The sequence below is a fragment of the Simochromis diagramma genome, unplaced genomic scaffold (genome assembly GCF_900408965.1).
Source record: "Simochromis diagramma unplaced genomic scaffold, fSimDia1.1 OVJJ01000557.1, whole genome shotgun sequence".
NCBI classification, from domain to species: Eukaryota; Metazoa; Chordata; class Actinopteri; order Cichliformes; family Cichlidae; genus Simochromis; species Simochromis diagramma.
This window is the reverse complement of record NW_024387156.1, coordinates 1,750,248-1,772,203: the sequence shown is the minus strand read 5'-3', so window position 1 is coordinate 1,772,203 and position 21,956 is coordinate 1,750,248. Positions and strand designations below refer to the sequence as shown.

Genomic DNA, 21,956 nt, shown 5'->3' with positions numbered 1-21,956 from the left:
GGTCATTCGTGGGATACAAGTCGGCTGCTGTTCTCCAAACTTTTGAACTTTCAGCTCTGCTCAGGATTTCATTGCCAGGTTTATTTTGCTAATTCGCTCTGATCCCTGTCAGTCGCCCAGGGGCTGTTTGGAGTTGCTGCCCATGTCCGAGGAGGCTTCAGGTCACCAAAGAGACGTCAGCACTGTGTTTGATCATGTAACCAAGATTAAACAACGGTTTTGATCACATAGGTCACTTTAACATTTCCTGGGACCAATGAAGGAATGGCGTCCCTCACAGTCTCAACAAACCCAGTTAGCCCCGCCCTCTAACCTGCAGGAAGTCCAAAACGTACACACACAGCTGGACTTTAAGGCAAAACTTTCATGTGATCCCTCCCCCGTGTGTGGACAGGAAATTTATTCAAGTGAAGAAGAAGAAGAAGAAGCTCCAGCCTGAGCTCAGGTCGTTCCTCTGTGATGAGAGCTGAAGGATTCAATGCTGTTTTTGTTTTCACACAAATAAAAGCCAAATGTCCTGGCGCTTGGTGGAGAGGAGCATCATGGGTAATCTGTGAACCCGTTACCTGTTGGTGCACATGTGGATGAGTTTGTTTAAAAACTGAAACGACACATGGACTCTAGCAAGGACGTCGCTGTTGGCTGTTGTTCTGCTGCTTTGCCGCTGATTTGTGAGCAGCTGTGTGCTGATGTTTGCCGGTCCTCCTGCCGGGTGGAGATAATGGTGACGATGCAGATTTGGCTCTTATCTGCGGCTCTCAGCGGCCTCTTTGTTCCCATCACAGCTGATAACATCTGTCACCTCCTTCCGGAGGGGCTCTGAAGCGGCTGAATTACTGACGCCCTCCTGCAAACACCACCTTTAATCCATCACATGTCCAGGTTCACTCTTCTTCTCTGCTTAATTCAGAGCATCGTCATGTGTGGTGCTTTAGTGTCACTTGTAGGTCATTGGAGCAGCATAAAACCATCTTCTCATTACAGTTTCCTCAAGCCTTCTCTGAGTCCATAAAATCAAAGCTGAATGCTAATTTCCAGCTTCAGCCATGAAATATGAACACAGTCAGGTTCCCAGGGGGACTTTAGGGAGACATAAACATGATATTCACAGTCCAGAATAAGAGTTTTTCTCTGTTCTTTTTAACAGAACAAAGGAAACATTACACCAAAACCAGCATCAACAGCCTGACAGACACATCGCAGTATCATGTGGAGGTTGGTGCTCACGCCTGCTCCTCTTGCCTTGCATTTTATCAAACCAAATGTGTTCAAATTTAAGGTTTTCACATACAAAGTGACCAAAAATCACCACTTAAATTATAAAAAACATAAGCTGTTTTGTTTGACTGTGATTGCTTGAATCTCCTGTTGTCCTGCTGACGTTCAGTTTCCTGCCGTTACTCTAAATCTGTCTGTTCAGCACCTGACCACGTTTGTGCTGGACCGCAAAGACGGGATGATCACGGTGGATGACGGCATCAGACGCCTCCGTCTGCTCGATGCTAAAGGGAAGGTGTGGACACAGGAGATGCTGCTGCAGGTGGAGGAGAAGATGGTGAGCCTCATCGACTTAGGAACAAAGGTGAGGCTAAAAACAAGGATTTATTTTTGGTTTTGTTTTTTGTGGGGGGGGTTGTTTGTTTGTTTTAATTACAAAAGGCAAAAAAAGAACACTGATTCTCAGTGTGTCCTCAGCTTTAAGCTCAGTGTGACCCACTCCGACTTTGACTTGTGGGTTTTTCTCCTTCAGAACGAGCTGGAGAACTTCCAGATTGGCTCGATCCAGCACTGCCAGGCCGTGATGAACGCATGCAGCTACGACTCCATCCTGGCTCTGATCTGCAAAGAGCCGGGTCAGGTCAAACCCGACCTCCACCTGTTCCAGTGCGACGAAATCAAAGTAAACAGCCTCTGATTGGGCAAGACACTAAGCTAGCCCTGAGGGCCAAAAGTCCTAAAACACTTTAAAGTTGACTTTACTGTGTGATGAAGGAGTTTGCTGTGAAACCTGTTTGCTGCTAGTAAATGAAAACTTTGATTAAAATTCAGCTTTGATGTAAACGGCAAAGGACCGAGGGCAGAGCCCTGTGGAACTCCAACAATACCGGCCTGTTCGGACAGAGTCAGATGTCACGTTATAAATGTGTTTCGTCCTGATGAACAACTTAATGATCTATGTTCTTTCTCTGCTAGGCGAATCTGATCCAAGCTGACATAGAAAGTGCCATGATGGATGCCAAAGGAAGCAAAGTGAAAAAACGGCCGGAGACCCTGAAGTAAGAGCTGAGACACTCTGAGCGTTACTAAGCCCAGTTTCTCATCCTAGAAGCTGATTGGCTGATCTGTCTGTCTGCAGGATGATCCTGAAGAGCGATGGCATTATCCCCCCTCCCCCTTCCGCTCCTGCCCCCCAGCCGCCACCGTCACCTGATCCGGTGGACGTAAAGAGTCGTGCAGCAGCCTGGTCGGCATGGACCAATGAGCAGTATGAGGGTGAGTTATGTCACTTGCTAGAAGCCCCAGTCACCTGCGGTTCAAACCTTCTGGTTGTGAGGGACAGCCAGTCAGAAGAAATTTGGGTTAAAGTGGGAGGAGTTTAAGCGGCTTGTTTCGCAGAGTATTTGGGATTATCTCTGACCAGCTGCTTCAAGCTCACATGGGTTTTGCTTTTGTTTTGTTCTTTTCTTTTCTTTTTGATAGTGAAAGCAACAAATACTGAGATTTTTTTTTTTTTTTTTTTTTTATAATACAAAGGCTGCAGGTAAAGTTTATTCAGATGAATCATTCTACTTTTTATTTCTTTGAGGATTTACTGTGATGTGACTCTGTGTGGAACTGATATGGGCGATAGGACGTAGTAATAAAAATGTCTGTGTTGGTTTTCAGTCATACTTTAATGTTTTCTCATGAATCGGGTGTTACGTTTTCCTCACACGTGTGCTTTCTCCCTTCTGCAGCAGACGATAGACGGCTGTCGCAGGACAATGGGCCGGTGGAGATGACGGCAGCTCGCGTAGATCGCGATGTGGTGAGTGTCCCATGTGTGGGTGGGGTTTCAAGGCTGATCTGAGAGCAGCTGGAGGAGCTAAACTTGAATCTGAGGTCGGCCCGGGGTTGTGGCACAATAGAAGATTTAAGCCGATTGAAGAAGGCTGCTTCATTCAAGCATAATCAGAGTTTGGAAGCTTTGGAGAGCAAATCTGCTTACATAAGGGAGCTGAGAGTGCTGAAGGCTGCGCTGTTGTTCAGGTTTAATCATTAAATAACGCATACAGGAAACCTGCAAGCCACCGTGAAGGTGAATCAAACATTAAAAGATCCTGAGCACAGCTTCTCCTTTTCGCAGCAAATCCTGAACCACATCTTGGACGACATTGAATTTTTCGTCACCAAACTTCAGAAGGCTGCTGAGGCCTTCGGTGAGCTCTCCAAGAGGAAGAAGAACAAGAAGGGCAAGAAGAAAAGCCCCGGAGGTGAGAAGGCAGCAGAGCCACACCAATCAAAATATGCAGTAAAAGTGCTGATACTACAATACAGTACTGTCCACACAGACAGATCCTGCTGAAACCAGAGTGAGGGATGTGCTGATCAGAGATCAGCTCACTGGCAGCTGTTTCCCATCAGGCTGCTTCAGATTTCTGAATCACTGCGTTCCTCAACAATACATTTATTGATTTATTTTCAAACTGTTTTAATAAATTAGTGTGAGTGACAGGAACACCTATCATTCCTCCCTCCTCTGAGTCATGTGACCTGTGACTGACCTCAGTTAAACAAACTGACCTCTGTCATGTTCTGTGTCCACCAGAGGGCGTCCTGACGCTGCGCTCCAAACCTCCGAGCGAAGACGAGTTTGTCGACTGTCTGCAGAAGTTCAAGCATGCCTTCAACCAGCTGGTACCTCCTACCTCCTCTTTCTCTTCCTTCTCCTCCCCTTCCTTCCTCCTTCCTCCCTCCTCTCACAGTTTATTTGCTGATATAAAACTCGCTGATCATAAATGAATCTTTTGTCCGTGTTTTCTCTTGCGCAGGTTAAATATATTGATTATTTATTGTCAGACTGACTGAATAGTTTTGTTGGTGATGAACCTGCTTCTTGCCTCATGAGCTCTCTGTGCTCCGTCTGCAGGGGAAGCTGAAGGACCACATCCAGAACCCAAGCGCCGTGGAGCTGGTCCACTTCCTGTTCACACCACTAAAGATGGTAAGTCAGCGTTAGTGCCTCACACAGCTACTTCCTGTATGTGCTCTGACTTCAGGCATGGAGCTGGAATAAACCCTTAAGAACTAAAGAAAGATAGAGGCTCCACCTATCATCCATCCATCCATCCTTTAGCTGAGAGGCAGAATCTCTCCTCCCATCAAACCCCTGACATGGAGGAGGAGCATGAGGGACTCGAGACCTAAGATCAGTGTGATGGCTGGTCCACAAACACCGTCACATATCACAACTGCTGCTCCAACCTTGAATCTCAGGTTCCAGTCTCAGTTCCACCCTCAGACCTTCAGGTGGAACACCAGAGCAGCTACACCTAAGACAACCCCAAACAGTGTTGTAAATGTAAGTAAAAAGTTTTTATTGTCACACCCTCCTCCTCCTTCCGCTCAGGTGATCCAGGCTTCGGGCAGCGTTGATCTGGCTCGTAGCGTTGTCATTCCTCTGCTGACCAAAGACGCCATCGACTTCCTTCACGCCTCGGGGACGGCGGAGGAGAGACACTTGTGGGTTGCCCTGGGAGACGGATGGACAAAGAGCAGGTCAGACAGGAAGTAACCGATGGATCAGTCGACTGATTTTAATTGATTGATTGATCAACATCTTTGTCTCCTAAAGGCTGGAGTGGCCGAAGGACCACTACTTCCCGCCGTGTGTTCTGAGGTTTCGGGATGGTTGGGAACCACCTGCGTTTCCGGCGACAACCCCGAGTCGTGAGCAGGAGCTCGCTCAGCTTGCCGAAAGCCTCGCCAACGCCAACCTGCAGAGACCGGAGGACCCAAGGCCGTGGGTGGCTCAGGAGGTAAGGCGCGGGACGTGAAAGTGGCTCTGAGTTAAGCTTGTCTCTCGCTGACGCGGTACTCACTCGTGGTGTGATTTCTGTTTTTGCTGCAGGTGGCGCTGCAGAGGTTCCCCCCTGCTGACGGGTATGCCTTCACCAACACCTCCTACAAACGCATGCAGATCCTGGATCAGGACACGGCCGTGGCTGCTTTCAAACACGCCGCCAGCCGCCGTGTAGACCGGTAACTGCAGGTCACATGACGCCCTGGAGAACTGATCCCACTGCTGTGCTTGCTCTGCTCTACGGAGGCCTGGGAGGGGCAAAATCAATACAGCAGAATAAAGAAAAATCACACAACAATCAACAATGATTAGATGAAATAAAAACAAAATTTATAAAAAATTAACTAAAGAAAAGAGGAAGTTCAAACATGAGCGAATAAAGAAAACAGTAAATAGAAATTCATTATAAAAATTCAAATGAAGATATTTCAAAAGTAATAAATGGTTAAACGACTACGTATGTAAACAAAGAAAATATACCAAACCAGAATTAAGAAAGAATTCAATCTAATTTTCCTTTTTTTTTTCTTCTTCTTCATCAACATCATAACAATAATTATTATTCAAATATTTATGCATGCTAAAATAGAATAATTAATAAGATTTCATAATAAATTAATATAAATATACTAGCGCTGTCGGCGTTAATCTCGTTACAGTTAACGCCATAACCGCATTAACGCAGCAAATCTCCCTTAGCGAGTTAACACGGATCGCCCCGTGCAAGGGGCTTCACGGCACTAATGCGTTAACGAGCGACCCGCGTTAACGAACTAACCGCACTAACGCATTGATTCTATGCAGCCCTCGCACGGGGCGATCCGCGTTAATGAGCTAACGTAGATTTGCCGCATTAATGCAGTTATGGTGTTAACGTTAAGTAAATGTTTTGAAAATAATACATGCATTAATGAAGTGTTACTGAATGTGACTCAGTTTAATTATCAACGTCAGAACATTTCATTTATATTTGAATATAAAACAGAGGTGAGGAAATATAATCATTGATCAGTAAACTTTAATCAGCTAAAATATTGATAAATCTTCTGTCACTTCCTGTTTGTCCTCCTGCTGCTGATTGGTTTTTGTGTTGCTGGTTTTCTTCTTCGCTCGCTATGATCTTTGTCTTCTTCTGGCTGACGCTCCTCTGATCTGTTGGTGGGACATTTCTCCACGGCTGCAGCCGTTTAGTTTATGTCATCACATTTTTACGATGTTCAGCAGCGTCATGGCGTCAGATCCAAACTGATCAGACTCTTAAAGTGAGAAGAGGTTTTTGTTTGACCTGATGTTCCTCCTCGGAGACTGATCTACCTTTAAAGTTCGGTGTTTGGCCCCGTGGAGCTGCTGTGCTGCTGCGGGTCCTCTTTCTTTTTCGGACTGAAGTCTTCCTTGTTGGTGTGTTTCAGAGGCTTCGACGCTGATGGCAGAGGGCAGCCCAAAATGTTTGCCAAATCGAAGTACGACTTTGTGGGGAGGAACAACACAGAGCTGTCGGTGCTTAAAGACGAGGTGGTCGAGGTAATCGTGTTAGTTTTCTTCTGCTCGTGGTTTATTCCTGGACTCTGAGTAGCTTTGCATGATTCACAGTTCAGAATAATCCTCATGTAGCTGATACTAGACCTTAGTGTGGCCCCTCCTCTCTGAAAGTGCCTTCCCCTAAAAACAGGTCTCTTCTGATTGGCTGGAGAAGGTTTTAAAAGCTGGTAGGTGGGGCTTCTGTGTCTAAGATGACATCAAAGCGATCCAAGAGTATAAAAAACTGAGATAAACTGAGTGTTCAGAGCTTTAATGTGTAGACACTGACTTCATGTCATATTAAACATGCCCATCTCTATGGGAACAGAAAATACGCAGCAGGAAGTGAGGAGGAGGGGGAGACTGAGTGAAGTAATCCCTGACTCTTGCCTGGCAGGTGCTGGACGACAGGAAGCAGTGGTGGAAGGTTCGTAACGGCTGCAGTGCGACGGGCTACGTGCCAAACAACATCCTGGAGATCACCAAAGCGGTGGACATGACCAGCCGAGGAGAGCCCATCTACAGCCACACCGTCCAGGTAACGCACGCTCTGACGCTCACCGCAGCGGCTCACTTCCTGTCCCATCTCAGTCACCTCAATTCATGTTCTGTCTTTATGATCCATCATCAGCTTATGATGCCAAGGAGGGAGTTTGAGTTGTTCAAGGTAGGACGAGCTGGGTGTGTATTTCTAGCTCGCTGTAGTTTCCACTTCCTGCGTTTGATTTGCTGTGATCTTAAAGGGACAGTGTCACGTTTGAGCGAATCTGGTTACCTTTAAATTATGAAATGACTCTCAGCTGAGAGAGAGATTAAAGCTGTTTTTCCTCTCAGTGCTTAAAAGTCAGTCCTGTGGACTGGACCAGGAGGACCCAGAGCTCCATCATAGCTCCAAGGACATTTTACTTATTGTTCTAATATCTACTACTACTTGTTGTTGTTGTTGTTGTTGTTGTTGTTGTTATTATTGTTATTATTATTACTTTCTAAAAATGACCCGTGGTGGGTGAAATCCGTGAAGTAGCCAACTTTTATTTTTTACAATTATTATAGATGTTTTAAGGCTGTAAAACCCCTCACTACACACTTTATACACTTTTCTCAGACAGGCACGAACATTTTCAGATTTTCCTCTCTTGTTTAAACACTCTCAAAGTTCAAACCTTCGTAGAAAAATAAGTCCAGTATTATAGAATGAAACCAAAGGCACCCATGGTTGCCTCTGACGGTACAAAATGTTTTGTTGACATTGTTGTGTTTGTTGGGGAGAAAACATACAATACAGCACTCCAGATCACACTGCTAGCAATCGAAGATTTGAAAATTTGTAAACTTGACATGCTGAACGCATTCTGTATTGTACAGGAGACACGGAACGAGATTGATTGATTGGTCTACAGCCAATCATTGTCAATCAGGACGCAGAACACAATGCGCTGTCAAAAAAAGAAAAAAGAATGCAAAATTGCACAAAACGCTGTCTTGCATTTGAACTCCATTATAGCGAGGGACCACTGTAGTAGTAGTATTATTATTATTATTATTATTATTATTATTTATAGTATAATATGAAATGTTGCTAATACATTTTTAATTCTTAACAATTACACTTACATTTATTCAGTTTATTTTTACTTATATTCTAAAAGGGCAAACGTGCTGATCTTTAAAGGTGGAATTTCTGTGGTTTAACAGATTACAATTGTGATGGATTATCTTTAATACTTTACTTCCTGTGGAGGTTTTCAGTGTAAAATGCCAAAGCCGACCGAAACTCGGTGACGTTTGTCTTCGGTTCTTCGTGGCGCTGCTGTAGATCGCTGAATAAACATTTACTGTTGGTGCCGCTGTTGTCTGAGCAAGGCTAAAATAAAGCAGTGGGCTGTCCCTTTAAGAGGTTTTCTAGGATCAGGTCAGTCTTAGTGACCAGTAGTGGCCCCTCACAGACCCTGGGTCAGTTTGCAGTGAGTTACACATGTTGATTCATCGTCTCATCGCCATCATCTGTCTCATTTCTTGTTGGCAGCAATTACTGGGAGAGCTTAACGAGGTAAACACCACTGAGACTCTGATTGTTGCTGTTTCGAGGGAAGCACTCTGCTCGCCTCCAGCTCTGAACAGACTCCACCGCTTTAGATATTTCAAAGATCAAAACAGTTTTTCTTCGTTCACAGAGGTGTCTCGTCATTAGTCCAGGTCCTTTTTTTACACCACCTGAAGTTCCAGCAGAGGGTCGGAAAACCCTGACTGCAGGAAGCCTAAACCCTGACCCTGAAAAATCTGACTGATGAGAAAGTAGAGGCTGTGCTTTAAAATGTTTTAAAAGCTGCTGCAGATACTGGTGGCTTAAAATTACCTGAAGGGCTTGACCAATCAGGAATATTCAGCGCTGCAAGCCCCGCCCCCAAAGTTGACCTGATGGCATGTGGAAAATGATTCATTGCGAGCTCAAGTTCCTGAGGTAGAAATCAAATTTATTTTATACAGACAGCTGAAAACAATATGTGCTGCCCCTCTGCAGGCTTCCAGGAGTCAGCCAATAAGAAGAAAGCAGGCTTTTAGGGAGGAGCTGCAGCTAATGCGCCGAATAAGATAAATGAGGATTATTTTGAACTGTGAATCATGCAAAGCTGCTCTTGAGGAGTCATGAGTAAAACATGGAGTTGGAGATGAACAGACATGCTCACCTGTACACTCAACTGTACACTGAAAAACTCATCTGTATCCTGCAGAAACAGACCACAAGGACAGAGTTTGTCCCCAGCCAACCCGTTGCCACGCCAATGCCCCCAGCCCCCGCACCGGTTCCTCCTGCTCCCGCCCCCGCCAGGGTCCCCACGCCGCCACTGCCTCCTCCGGCCACCGAGCCCACAAAGCTGGCCGCCGGCAGCAGCACAGTCAGCCGACAGAACAGCAACGCGTCCAGCGACATGGGCAGTGTCGCCATGAGGGAGCAAAACAAGCAGAAACCTGCTGTTGCCACTGGCAGCCGTAAGTCCAGAAACACCTGCTGATCCAGCTGTTCAGCCCCAACACCTGTTTTAGACTAAAAACACAAACACTCCATCTTTTTTTAAATAAAGTTCAGGAAATCAAACCGTGATCAGTTTGAATACTTTTTATATTCAGACTTGCTGAATAAATGTTTCTACTTAAAGAATCCAGACCATCAGAGGCAGGTGACGTAGTACAGGTAACCCTGTTTGTGTTTCTGTCCGTAGGAAGGAAGTCGAACATGGAGGAGGTCCAGGACGAGCTGATGCACAGGCTGACGCTCGGTCGCAGCGCCCAGAAGAAGTTTCAGGGTCCCGCCCGCAGTGGCAGCACGTCGTCGGTCAGCATCACGTACGACTCGACACCAGAAGAGGTCAAAGCGTGGTTGGAGGCCAAAGGCTTCAGCCCCGTGTAAGTCTGCTGCTTTAACCCACACTGACCCACACGCTCAGTTGATCCTAAAGTTTAAACCTGTGTTTAGAGTAGGAAGGAAACCAGAAAAACACAAACTGGACTCAAGTCTGAGAGTCAAGTCTGAATGAGACCAATCAGGCATGATCCTGACAGTCATGTGACTAAAACGTTTGGATTTATGACCAAGAACAGGAAACGTTCACTTCTGGAAGCTTTAATGACAGTTTTTCAAAGTAAAATAATCCACAGTATGACTTTCATGCTTCAAAGTGGGTCATATAAATAAAATGATGTCACTTTCTTTACCCGTCATCATTTTTAACCATCTCATGATTGTAGTGTGAAACCACAAACTGTAAAAGGAAAGGGGGACATATTTGGAGAGGCTATAATGGTGTGTGTGTGTGTGTGTGTGTGTGTGTGTGTGTGTGTGTGTGTGTGTGTGTGTGTGTGTGTGTGTGTGTGTGTGTGTGTGTGTGTGTGTGTGTGTGTGCGCGTGCGCGCGCAGCACCATCACCAGTCTCGGCGTGCTCACTGGCGCTCAGCTCTTCTCACTCAACAAGGAGGAGCTGAGGACTGTTTGTCCTGACGACGGCGCCCGAGTCTTCAGTCAGGTCACCGTGCAGAAGGCGGCGCTCGAGGTGGGTGTCACTGCTCAGACCCGACGTCACCATCAGATTTATTCCTATTCATTATAATCAGTCTGATTTTAAGTAAAGGAAGCAGAAACGTCAGTAACTGCAGGAAAGCAACAGAGACAGGAAGTCACTCTGAGGAAATGTGTGCAATATTTCAAAATAAAGGTTTGGTTTGATTAAAGCTGGAATATTTTAGAAATAAAACTACAGTTATCAAACCTCATACTTCAAATCTTCAAGAACAGCAAAAATATTTTAATTAAACACAAACGTATTTAAAATATATTTTTAGAGTAAAGTTTGTGTATTTAGAGAATGAGGCAGTCATAATGTAGGATATATTCTTATAAAACAGGAAGCATAATTTAAATGCTGAAGTTAAACTGGTCTTAGGTTTCATAATCTTTATTTCACTAATGAGTTCATACTTATTTGAACAGTAATATTTTACACTCTATAAAATGAAAAGTTAGCCTGTTCTAATATCCTGAAAATACAGTCATGTTTATTATTATTATTATTATTATTATTATTATTATTATTATTTTAATTAATTTATGTATTTATTTTATTTTATTTTTTTATATATATTTTTTTTAAACATCACACCTTTTGGATTTTTCACTGAATTTTTTTTTTTTTTTTTTTTTTTTTTTTCAGCTTTTTGAAGAATAATAATTAGACTTTACACATTTTATTAAAAGGCTTTAACTTTTTCTTTAAGGACTAAAGGAGATGAACTGCAAATAGCTTAAGATTGCATTACAATAATAACTGTATTATACATCCATAATATTTTACAGAAGAGTCAGTCCCATGCATCCCATGAATCTAATGGTGGAGCCACAATATTTAACGAATAAAGTTTGAATATTAAAAGAATAAAACTGACAAACTACAACTTTAAGTTTCAAATAATCTAAAAATGAATTTTGACCTGTACTTCCTGCCTTTATTGAGTTTAAACAGCTTCCTTAGAGACATCCTCATCATGATTATGTTCTTAGATTAAAGGATCATTGACACAAACGTTCTGTATTAGAACAGATTAGTTTTCACAAATGAATCTTTGATGGTGAAATCGTGTTATTGTTCACTTTAGTGTCTGTCAGTGTGGTTTTATTACTGCATTTTATCAGATCGTGTTGTTAGTTGAGGCCAAGCTTCCTGACAGCTGATTGGTTCATCAGACAAACGCGTGCAGCAGGAAACAGAGACAAAACCAAACCTGAGTATCTGACATGCCGATTTAACTGATTACTGAAGTTAGTGAAAATGAAAGAGGGTTAAGTCGCTGAGTTTGACCACCAGAGGGAGCCAACAGGCTGTTGGTGTTGACAGACAGATGAGGCCTGCTGAGGTGTATTATTATTATTATTATTATTATTATTATTATTAAAACGTTTTGTGCTGGAATACAAATCGGATCACTTCCTGTAATAAAATCTAAACTTCTTTGAAGGGAAGTGTATTATTTGTAGACAACAGCAGCACTTATGATCCTGATCTTGACGTTGTCAGATAATCTGAGGGGTCAGAGATTGTAATCTCTGTAATCTGTTTGCTGCCATGTGTTTGTGTCTGGAAGCTGGAGGCCTCTTCACGATCTTTTCTGTCTTTAAGCTTTCTGTCGCCAAACTCTGGCGAGGTCTGGTGTTCTGGTGTCTGTTTCCCACCTGCAGGTTTTCTTCTGAGCCTCCTTTGATCTTCTGATTCTGTTACCACACTCATTAAAGGTATCGTGTTCATGTAAATGCAGCTTCGTTCTGTTGGCCAGATTTAAGCAAACTGCATGAGATGGAGGACTCGTGTGGTATTCAACAGGAGGTCCTCCATGACTCATGACAAAATTAAGATACTTAATGGGATTCAAGTAAACCCTTAATTTTATGTCCTCTTTGGGTACCAACATGTTCCAGTATCTGTTAGTACCGGTACTAATTATTATTATTATTATTATTATTATTATTATTATTGTTATTATTATTATTATTTATTTTTATTTTTTTTAAACTTGGTCAGAAGATGTCAGGCTAACGTGAGACTTGTTCATCCTGGCGTGAGGCGCATGTTTGAGGGGTCTTAACTGGGACTTGGCCCTTTTTTGGGTTAGGGATCATGGTCAATAAACCACTTTAAGTTCAACAACAAAAATTGAATCAACATTTACCATTATTGTGTCTTGCTCTTCTTCTTGACTTGGCCTTGCTGGTCTTGATGTGGGCATAGGTTTGGGACTGTTGGCGATTTTGGACAGGTTTTGAATTTAGATTGTTGGACTCCTGTTTCTCTTAATTAGTGACATGACTGGCCCTTTTGGATTTATAGTCTATAATTAGCCCACAGATGAAGACCAACATTGACTGGTTGCACCGGGGGATTTGTTCGTATCGACACAGGACTCCAGACTAGTTTCTTTTCTCAGAATTCCTGAATCTGGCCATCAGAACGAGGCTCCAGATGTTTCATGTGTAGCAGCATTTTTAAGGTAGTCAGCATTAGGCTTCCTGCTGTGGCTGTGCACAAAGTCCTTCTTAATCTACCTGAATGAAGCAGCTCCCGAACAATGCCCTTCCTGTTGACCTCTGACCCTCACCTGTTGCTAACTCACAGCCCCACCCTCCCATAGAAACCTGGATGTGTAGTAATTTTCACCTTCTTTTGGTAAAATGTGCAAACACATTTTCCATGTACGGATCTGGGTTTCAGGACTTTCTCCAACACATCAATTGTTAGTTTTAGCTCATATTTTTATTTTTTAAACACATTTAATTTAGATTTAATATCTACTGTTGTTAGTTTGTCCTTTATAAAGAAACGAACACTGAAAACATCCAGATTCAGATAATCTGCTGAACCCACAATCTAGACATGGACCATGCTGAATGGTTTGAAATACCATCTTAGATAAGTAAAGTGGCGACATACCTGTGAAAGCACCTGTAATACTGAAGCGTCTGGTAAGTATAAATTAGCTGTCTGTGGTCCTGGATCAGTTTTTAAAACAGTTTTTTAAATAAAGTGACCAAAAAGTTTCAGATGTCAACCAAACACTTGCCTAAAATTGTTCAAGCTGCCTGTAAGCTCTTCTTCTGCACCTCTGGACCTTTTGCAAGCTCATTAAAGTAAAACTACATGTGAAAAAAACATTTTAGTTCACTAAATATGAAAATAGACTTTTGAAATAATAACAAAAAGGGAAAATAGTTTGAACTCATTAAACTAAAGTAAAAATACAATTTTGTTAATTTAGTATAATTTAGTACTAATTTAGTATAATTGTTGTTACATGAGATGTGAATGTGACATTTGAGCTCTGAGGAGGACTCACAGGTCACAACAGGAAACATCTGGAAGAGGTCCAGAGGTGCACATGAGACGACGCTGAAGAGCAAACTGATTAAATTTCAGTGGCATGAGGGTTTTTCCTGTAATTGGCTGCTTCCTGTAATCTTTTTGATCACTTCTCGTACCTGAACACCTCAAGCTTCTTTCCACCTGCAGCTGGTTGCACAAATATCGGCACTTCGGCCTCAAACGCTATATTTTCTCCCTGCGGTGAACGAACTGCTCCAGATCATCTCGTCTCTGGGAACACACAGACTCTGGTGTAGCAGGTGTTTGTGCCACCAGTTTCAGAAAATCCCGTTACCCAGCATGCTTCTTGACACCACACCGTAGACACATTCATCCACATGCTGTTTGCAGCTTGGCAGTCGCCAAAGGCTTCCTGAGGCTGAGTTTACACCAAACTGCAGCCAGCTGGCGCCGCTAGGCTCTGACCGACAGAAGATTTCACCTCGACGCGCCGAAAAAAATCTTCTAAAGCGACGGCACTGACGCTCAGTAGATTTTACATTTATTGCTTGAAAAGCTCAGAGGTCGAGGGGAGACTTTCGGGGGCGCTCTAACGGGCTGAGGTGGTCCGGGAAAGCAGGAGCTTGTAGTTTGTCCAAGGTAACAGACCGATGTAGATAAAAGCTGTGGATAATTACCAAAATTCAAACTTAAGATCAGCTTGAAGAAAAAAAGTTTATAATTACATCGTAGTTTCTGACGTTTCAAGTTCATGGAGAATTTTTATTTTTATTTTATTTTTTTAAGAAACGATTCATGGAAACGTGTCTTTAAAGTCGCGATGCTTCTGTTGATCTGCTTTACTGTAATTTCTTTTTTCCTTTCATTTCCTCAAATTTGCATTTTAATGTCAGAAGAGAACTTTTTTTTTTTTTGTTCTCGTTCTCTTAAATTTCCCTTTAACCTTGGATGGCCACCTGTAATCTGTGGAGAGGAACACTCTGTTTCAGTAAAGCTCAGCGAAAACAAAGTGGTTTTAGTGCGTGATTATTGGTGGAAAACTAAACTGCAGTGAGTCAGGCAGGCTGTCTAAATGGGCTCGTCTCACGAGGCGGCGCTCGAGAGTTTCCCGAGATCAAATGTGCGTTTGTGTCCTGATGAGTGTTTGTTCATGTCTCTGTTTCGTCTGCGTCTCCAGAAGAGTGCAGGCTCCGAGCTGCAGGAGATCATGAGGAGGCGGCAGGAGAAACTGGCAGCCAGCACCTGTGATTCAGGGGTGGAGTCTTTTGATGAAGGCGGTGCCCACTGAGCTCCACCCAGCTCCTCTCCTTCCTTCCTCCCTCCCTCTTCCCTCCCTCTGCTGTACCTTATCCTTTTTTTCAAACCGCAGCCTGCTGCTCTCTCAATCCTCAGGCGGCGGCCGACCGCGCGGAGTTCGTGGAGATCATGCGGCGTAGACAGGAACTCCTCAGCTCATCTCCATAGAAACAAACCGACCGCCCACCGGACTGCCCACACACACAATATTCTGCCATGTTTGCCTGGAGTTCACATGAACACTTTGGGGACTCGTTTAGTTGGTGAAAAGCTGTTCGCTCACCGTTTCCAAAGCAAAGCCTCGCAGTATTAACATCAGTGCCGCGCCCGGTCCTCTCCGCTCCATCACTGCGGTCAGGTCACACATAGGAGCGTTTCATGATGTAATGATCTAAACACACTGCACTCTAAGAAGACTCGTGGACCCAAGACATTCAGGATTTATGTCTTTTGAGTTAAGATTGTGGAAAAGGCTAAAAGCAAACAGGAAGTGCTGATCCTGTGTTTTTATTTCCAAAGAGGGATTGACCCTGCACACGTGGATTATTCCCTCTGTGCCTGGGCACAGTGAGATCACGGAGAGGCTAAAACTGAGCCTGGTACTTTAGACATGCCTGACTGCTTGTTACAAAAATGAAATTCACTAAATGAATATTATTCTATCATCTATGCTAACAGACTGATAAATATACATTTAAATGTTTTTGAGAGTTATTTGATGGGATTTCATTTTCTCAGATTATTTTAAAACTAGAAGCAAAATGAAATGCACATAACTTTATAAAAATAACTTATGAAGAACATCTGTCACAGAGTGAGTGATCAGATTTCTTACAAGGAAATGATATTTGGTAATCAGCATTTTTGCACAGGAATAAAAATGCTGTTGTTTTTCAGGCAGAGGTAACAACCAGTGAAACAAGCCGAAGCAGCTGAGGTGTTTGTAATGGCTCAGATCTGAAAGTCTTTCTTTGACTTTGTTCTGAGGGTAAAAACACAAAATGAATGTAGTTAAACTCATCACGCCCCGTCCAAAGCAACAGGTAGCCTCATGTTTCTGTCTCATTGGTCATCTTACCTGTTCGAGCTGCAGGTGATGTGATGCCAGCGATTGCTGACTATATTCAGGTCGAGTATTTGCCATTACTATCAGCCTCCTCGTGGAAGAAAATGGGGGGGGGGAAATCTACAAATTGAACTCTGTATACTCTATCAAAAACCTGATGGAAAAGAAAAAATTTTACCCCAGAAAAATCTGCATTTTTGTTCTTCAGCTCCACAGAGTTGCATTCTGTCTGGATGAGCTCGAGTGCGCCCCCTGTGGGACAGGAAGTTCACAGGTTTAAGTTCACATTTTAAAGGTTACACGCACACATTCACATGGACTTGATTTTGAACTAGATCACAATAACGACTCACACTAAGGAGTCCAGACCTTTCACATTAAAAGTTGAAAAGGGTGTAATCTGTTTTCTTAAAAGGCTTTTAATGTGAAAAATCTGTCCTTTTTGATCACTCTGAAAACCACCCAACCCAATGAGTGAGATGACCACTGGGACTGAAGTGATGATGTGTTCTAACAGTCACGGGTGTGATGGTTCCCCCTGTGACTGGATTGGTTCGTGCTGGTCACGAGCACGCTCAGACATTATTTGAACACTGGCTATTGTTTGAGAATTTACCGCCAAAAATCAGCAACAGAAGATGTTCAGATCAGTGAGCAGTAAATAAAGTAAAAACATGCAGACTGTTTCTGTTTGTACAAGCAGCCTGAAAACACTGTAAATGAAAGATGTAAATGCTCATAGAAAAGGAAATGTACAGAAATGAGCCTGTACTCACTGTGGCATTGATTGTATTGATTTTGTTTCCACTTATGCACTTAATCTTCTGAAGGAAAGTTTTCTGTCTTTGTCTGAACTGTAGCACAGCACTGTAATACGAATAATGATTAAAGCAGAGTAGTTCAGTTTATGGAGAATTGCTTGTTGCTAATGAGAGAACAGTAAAAGTGTATGTAGTGTAGTTTTACCCAAACAGATGTATAGAGGCCAATCAGGAGGAAAGGTTAGAGTTCATTTGTACGTGTATAGTTTTCTTCGTGCCTTTTCCATGTAAATCTGCTCATTCTGCAATAAAACATTTACTAAAAGCATTTTTTTTTTTAATGTCATCACGGAGCTTTTTTTTTTTTTTTTTTTTTTTTTTTTTTCTTTTTTCTGTAATCTTCACGTCTGCTTCTGAGCCATCTTTCTTTCAGAGATTCATTTCACAGCAAAGTTCAAATTTTAAATTCATTCTTTATTTAAATACCACGCTCTTCATAAGATTGACTCAGTATATCATGCCTCTTTACGGTTTATTACAAACTGTAGGGCTTTGACCCATTGTTGTGATCTGTATGCTCTAGTGGGATGGCCTTCGTTGTCCTCCAGGAGGTTTGATCACTGGTGCATCTTTATTTACAAGGCCCTGCTTGGACAAATGCCCACCTATATTTGCGATCTGCTCACATGGAGGAGTACTGTTTCTTATAGCCTGCGTTCAAGCGATCTTCTTCTGCTCAATGTTCCATTTGCCAGAACTGAACTGGGAAAGAGGGCTTTTACTTATGCTGCCCCTTTTACATGGAACATGATGCAGAAAGACTGGAAGATAGCAGATCTTATTTCATTAAATGCTTTTAAGTCCAAATTGAGAGAGCCAGAGAAAAATGTTTTTTAAAATGTAATTGTTACTTATAACATGTATGTAACTTTGTAATTTTAACATGTTGTCGCCTCTTGGCCAGGACTCCCTTGAAAAAGAGGTTTTTAATCTCAATGGGACTTTTCCTGGTAAAATAAAGGTTAATAATAATAATACCGTATTTTTCAGACCATTAGGCGCACTGGATTAAGCGAAACAAAACAGTCAGATAAGTCAAACTTTACTCAACTAATTCTTCTTGCTTTCTCCACTTCCGTTCCATTGATTCATTAATGCTGAATTCTTTCGCAGCTCCTCTATTCCCGTGTTGTTGCAGTATATTAATGACTAACCTCGTATTGTGGATGGATTATCTCAGTTCTTCTCCTGACTGAAGTTTGGTCCATTTACAGCATCCTCCAATGCGATTGCATTTGTCCCCAACCATCGGGAACCCTCACGTTAACTTTTATCGAGTGGAAAAAAGTTAGCGTTCATCCTCCAGCCAGAGTTACAAGTAACGCATTACTGTAATCTGATTACTTTTTTCAAGTAATGAGTAAAGTAAGGGATTACTATTGCAAAAAGGGTAATTAGATTACTGTTACTTTCCTGTAAGCACGCTGCGTTACTGCGTTACTAAAACCATGATTTTTTTTTTTGTGAGACTGTCTCATGACAATGACGTAAACGAGTGCGACGTTCGTGGCAACAGTTGTGTGCAGATAAAGCGTGGAAGTACTGACCTTACTTTGAGTTTGATTCTGTAAAAAGTGACAAAAACATTAGTGTTCACTGTTCACTGCATGGGAAGAAAACTTCTTTTTACAGCGAAAAACACCCTAAACTTCAGAACAAGCACAGAGTACGCTGCCACAGAATGGGAAATTCACAGAGAAACTCCCGGATCCTTCCACTGACCGCTGCGACACACCTGCACCAGGGCAAACCTCTGCCTGCTTCACTCCTGCTATACAGGTGAAAATAGAGCAACAGGACTGCTGAGTCTTTGACTTATTTTCTGCTGTGTTTTACTCGCATCTATTTGAAAGAGTGAGTGTAAACACAAAAAACTATTTTATTTTATGTGCTGGAATGTGCAAAAAAAAAAAAGGTTTAAATGTTCAACAAATTTCTTCCAGTCAGAGAATGTTGCATATAATTTAATTTTTGCTTGATGCATAAAGTTAAAAGATTAAAACTAATAAACAGTGTTGGGGAGTAACGGAATACATGTACCGCCGTTACGTATTTAAAATACAAAATATGAGTAACTGTATTCTGTTACAGTTACCGTTTAAAAAGGTGGTATTCAGAATACAGTTACTTTGTTGAAATAAATGGATTACACTGCGGTACTTTCCTGTTTCATATAGTCGCGGGTCAGGACTGTTTGGTTTTGTTTGACAGCTACGTTCTGTTGTTCCAGGCGGCAGCGTTACGGTTGCCATGGTTACAGGGCGACGCTCTCTCTCTCTCTCTCTCTGCGACTGTGTGTTTCCTGGGTGAGAGAGCGCCTTTTCGTTGTTGTTGTTGTTGTTGTTGTGCTAAGCTAACAGGCAGAATGCTACAAGCATAGCTCTAAAGAATGTAGCATCATGGGCAGTTTAGTCCGTGTTGCAGGGAGAATGGACTGCCATACACGTTATGGGTCTGTGAGCGTGAGGAGGGAGAAAAAGGGGAGTGGAAAGGTACGAGTTGTCATCGAGGAAAAACGGGAGCTGGAAGCATGTAAATATAATAATAACCACTTCAGCCAAGAAGAGTGCCTGACGAGCCCAGTTGTAAGTAAGCTATTAAGACTCGACTGTACACCGTGTTCGTGTTTTCCTCCGAAAACAATAAGTTCCGTTGGAGCAGCCTTTCGACGCCTCTCTCTGTCTCTCGCAAGAAAAGTTGACCCACACAACAAAGTAAAGCTATTTTTCGGCTACGAGCTGACAGGGACCCCGCCGTATTAGTCAGAGGTCCCTTTACTACAGTTCGGAGTCGCGGACCTTCAGTAATAGTAATAAATCACACAGCAATAGTACATTCACGTTGTTGTAAAAAGCATGATAATATATTAAGTAATCCAAAGTATTCAGAATACGTTACTGTCATTGAGTAACGTAACGGAATACGTTACAGAATACATTTTGGGGCATGTATTCTGTATTCTGTAATGGAATACATTTTAAAAGTAACCTTCCCAACACTGCTAATAAAACCAGTTTTAAAAAGAGACATTTTCATTTTACATTACATTTTATATGATGGATTATGTAAAAAAACGTACAGGTACTTACAAGTACTTCCTGCTAGCTTCTAACCCTGTTAAACCAAGCACACCATTGTTTTTCTTGTGACATTACCAATAACTTTGATGTGTCACATGGCCCTCTTCCTATTGAAAAAAACAAAAACAAAAGTTGTATCCAAGATGGCCGACTTCTAAATGGCCACCATGGTCACCACCCATCTTAAGGAGTTTGCCACAAACAGGACTTTAATATCACCAACCATTCCCATTTTATTATGGTGCATCCCTATAAATGGCCCACCGTGTAGAATTGGGCTGAAAGATTTATTATTTATTTATTTATTACCTATTCAGGTTGTAAATCATGTTTTTAAAAAGTAACTAAGTAACTAATTACTTTTGTAATAAGTAATCAGTAAAGTAACGGGATTACTTTTTGGGGGAAGTAATGAGTAATTAGTTACTGATTACTTTTTTCAAGTAACTTGACCAACACTGCCTCCAGCTTCACTGTGTTTATGCTAACATAGCCGTGTCGCTACCAGGTACATCACGTAGCACGTCATTATATACCAGCTAGTCCAACTTCAGTAACCCTACAGACATCACTGCTGTTTAGTTTTCTGTCTTCGTTTATGTTGGAAGTGATAGCAGAGCTGTACCTTTTAATTTTTTCAGAAATCTCGCAGTCAGAACATGCTATATCATGTTTAGGTGGAAACTAACGAGCTAACTTCCTGCTAACTTCTAACTCTGTTAAATTTAATAAATTCTGTTTTCATGGATGCCTGGATGTTAAACTTAATTGTTACACCTGGTAAAGCAGCAATGCTGATCATTTTATTAAAGATTTAGACCGTTTTTAACTCTCAGTGATGCCACGGTGCTCATTTGACTTTGGGACCTGAAGCGACGGAGTTTTGGACCCAGATACTCAGAGTCCTCGAGGCTCCTGACTACAGTAGCCGTAATGCTTCGACAATCCATCAAGCGGTCTGGTTTCGTAGCTTACCAAAGTTGTACTAAAACATTTTTGAGTGCCGTGTACCACATAAAATTGTTTCGAGGTCAGTAAGCACAAACACAATTCATACATAAGGTGCACTGTTGATTTTTGAGAAAGTTAAAGGATTTTAAGTGCGTCTTATAGTGCGGTAAATACGGTACAGTGAGATGGTCAGAAAAGCTAGAATCATATATTGTGGCACAGTGTACTCCATAAAGTTGACGTTTCAGTTGGCGACCTTCTGATTTTATTTTCCCCTCAAGTAGTACTCAGGACTCTGTTGTTCAAAAGAGCTACTGTTTTATATTCATGGTGCTATGTAAATCTATGTATTCATAACTATTGTATTTAAAAATTATATTGCCATTATGCCAACACACATGATGGTATCCTAAATTATTATGTAAGATCATACAGTTATACTTAGCACACACTGTTTTTACTGCAACATTTTTATTTTGTTCCAACACACACAGTAAAACTCTGTGACGGCGACCCGAGCTCGGGATCATCCTTCAAACTGTAAGTGACACAATGCACAATAATGGCACCAATGACGTACGAGTTCGACTGGACACACACTAAGCAAGAAAGAACTGTAGAAGAGTTTCAGTGCTGAGCTTCACAAAACTGTCTGCAAGTTCTGTCAGTTTTTAAAAATCTTTTTTTGACAGTCATACCAAAGTGCATTTCTCAGACCCCAGATGCATCCTCCACGTCCACGTCACGCTTCTAAACGCTGAGGCTTAAGAAACGGCGCCGGCGAGAATTCAGCTCCGA

The 21,956-nt window shown here is 42.2% G+C and overlaps 1 protein-coding gene across 7 annotated transcripts in view; it reads left to right on the top strand.

Moving 5' to 3' along the window:
* eps8a (epidermal growth factor receptor pathway substrate 8a) overlaps positions 1-16,562 on the top strand; it is a 29,845-nt gene extending 13,283 nt beyond the window's left edge. For 3 of the 7 annotated variants that reach the window (XM_040048457.1, XM_040048460.1, XM_040048459.1), the window contains exons 4-21: positions 1,148-1,215; positions 1,421-1,582; positions 1,751-1,900; positions 2,194-2,276; positions 2,357-2,493; positions 2,958-3,028; positions 3,347-3,473; positions 3,809-3,897; positions 4,130-4,204; positions 4,610-4,758; positions 4,835-5,018; positions 5,111-5,241; positions 6,472-6,583; positions 6,978-7,118; positions 9,313-9,571; positions 9,802-9,985; positions 10,497-10,629; positions 15,122-16,562. In XM_040048457.1, the coding sequence (XP_039904391.1) occupies positions 1,148-1,215; positions 1,421-1,582; positions 1,751-1,900; positions 2,194-2,276; positions 2,357-2,493; positions 2,958-3,028; positions 3,347-3,473; positions 3,809-3,897; positions 4,130-4,204; positions 4,610-4,758; positions 4,835-5,018; positions 5,111-5,241; positions 6,472-6,583; positions 6,978-7,118; positions 9,313-9,571; positions 9,802-9,985; positions 10,497-10,629; positions 15,122-15,232 (2,366 nt within the window). In that variant the 3' untranslated portion in view covers positions 15,233-16,562. Of the gene's footprint in view, positions 1-1,147; positions 1,216-1,420; positions 1,583-1,750; positions 1,901-2,193; positions 2,277-2,356; positions 2,494-2,957; positions 3,029-3,346; positions 3,474-3,808; positions 3,898-4,129; positions 4,205-4,609; positions 4,759-4,834; positions 5,019-5,110; positions 5,242-6,471; positions 6,584-6,977; positions 7,119-7,211; positions 7,248-8,606; positions 9,267-9,312; positions 9,572-9,801; positions 9,986-10,496; positions 10,630-12,308 lie in introns of those variants that run through there. The other 4 variants (XM_040048461.1, XM_040048462.1, XM_040048463.1 and 1 more) reach the window with 4 other exon arrangements.
* The last annotated feature ends 5,394 nt before the right edge of the window (positions 16,563-21,956 follow it).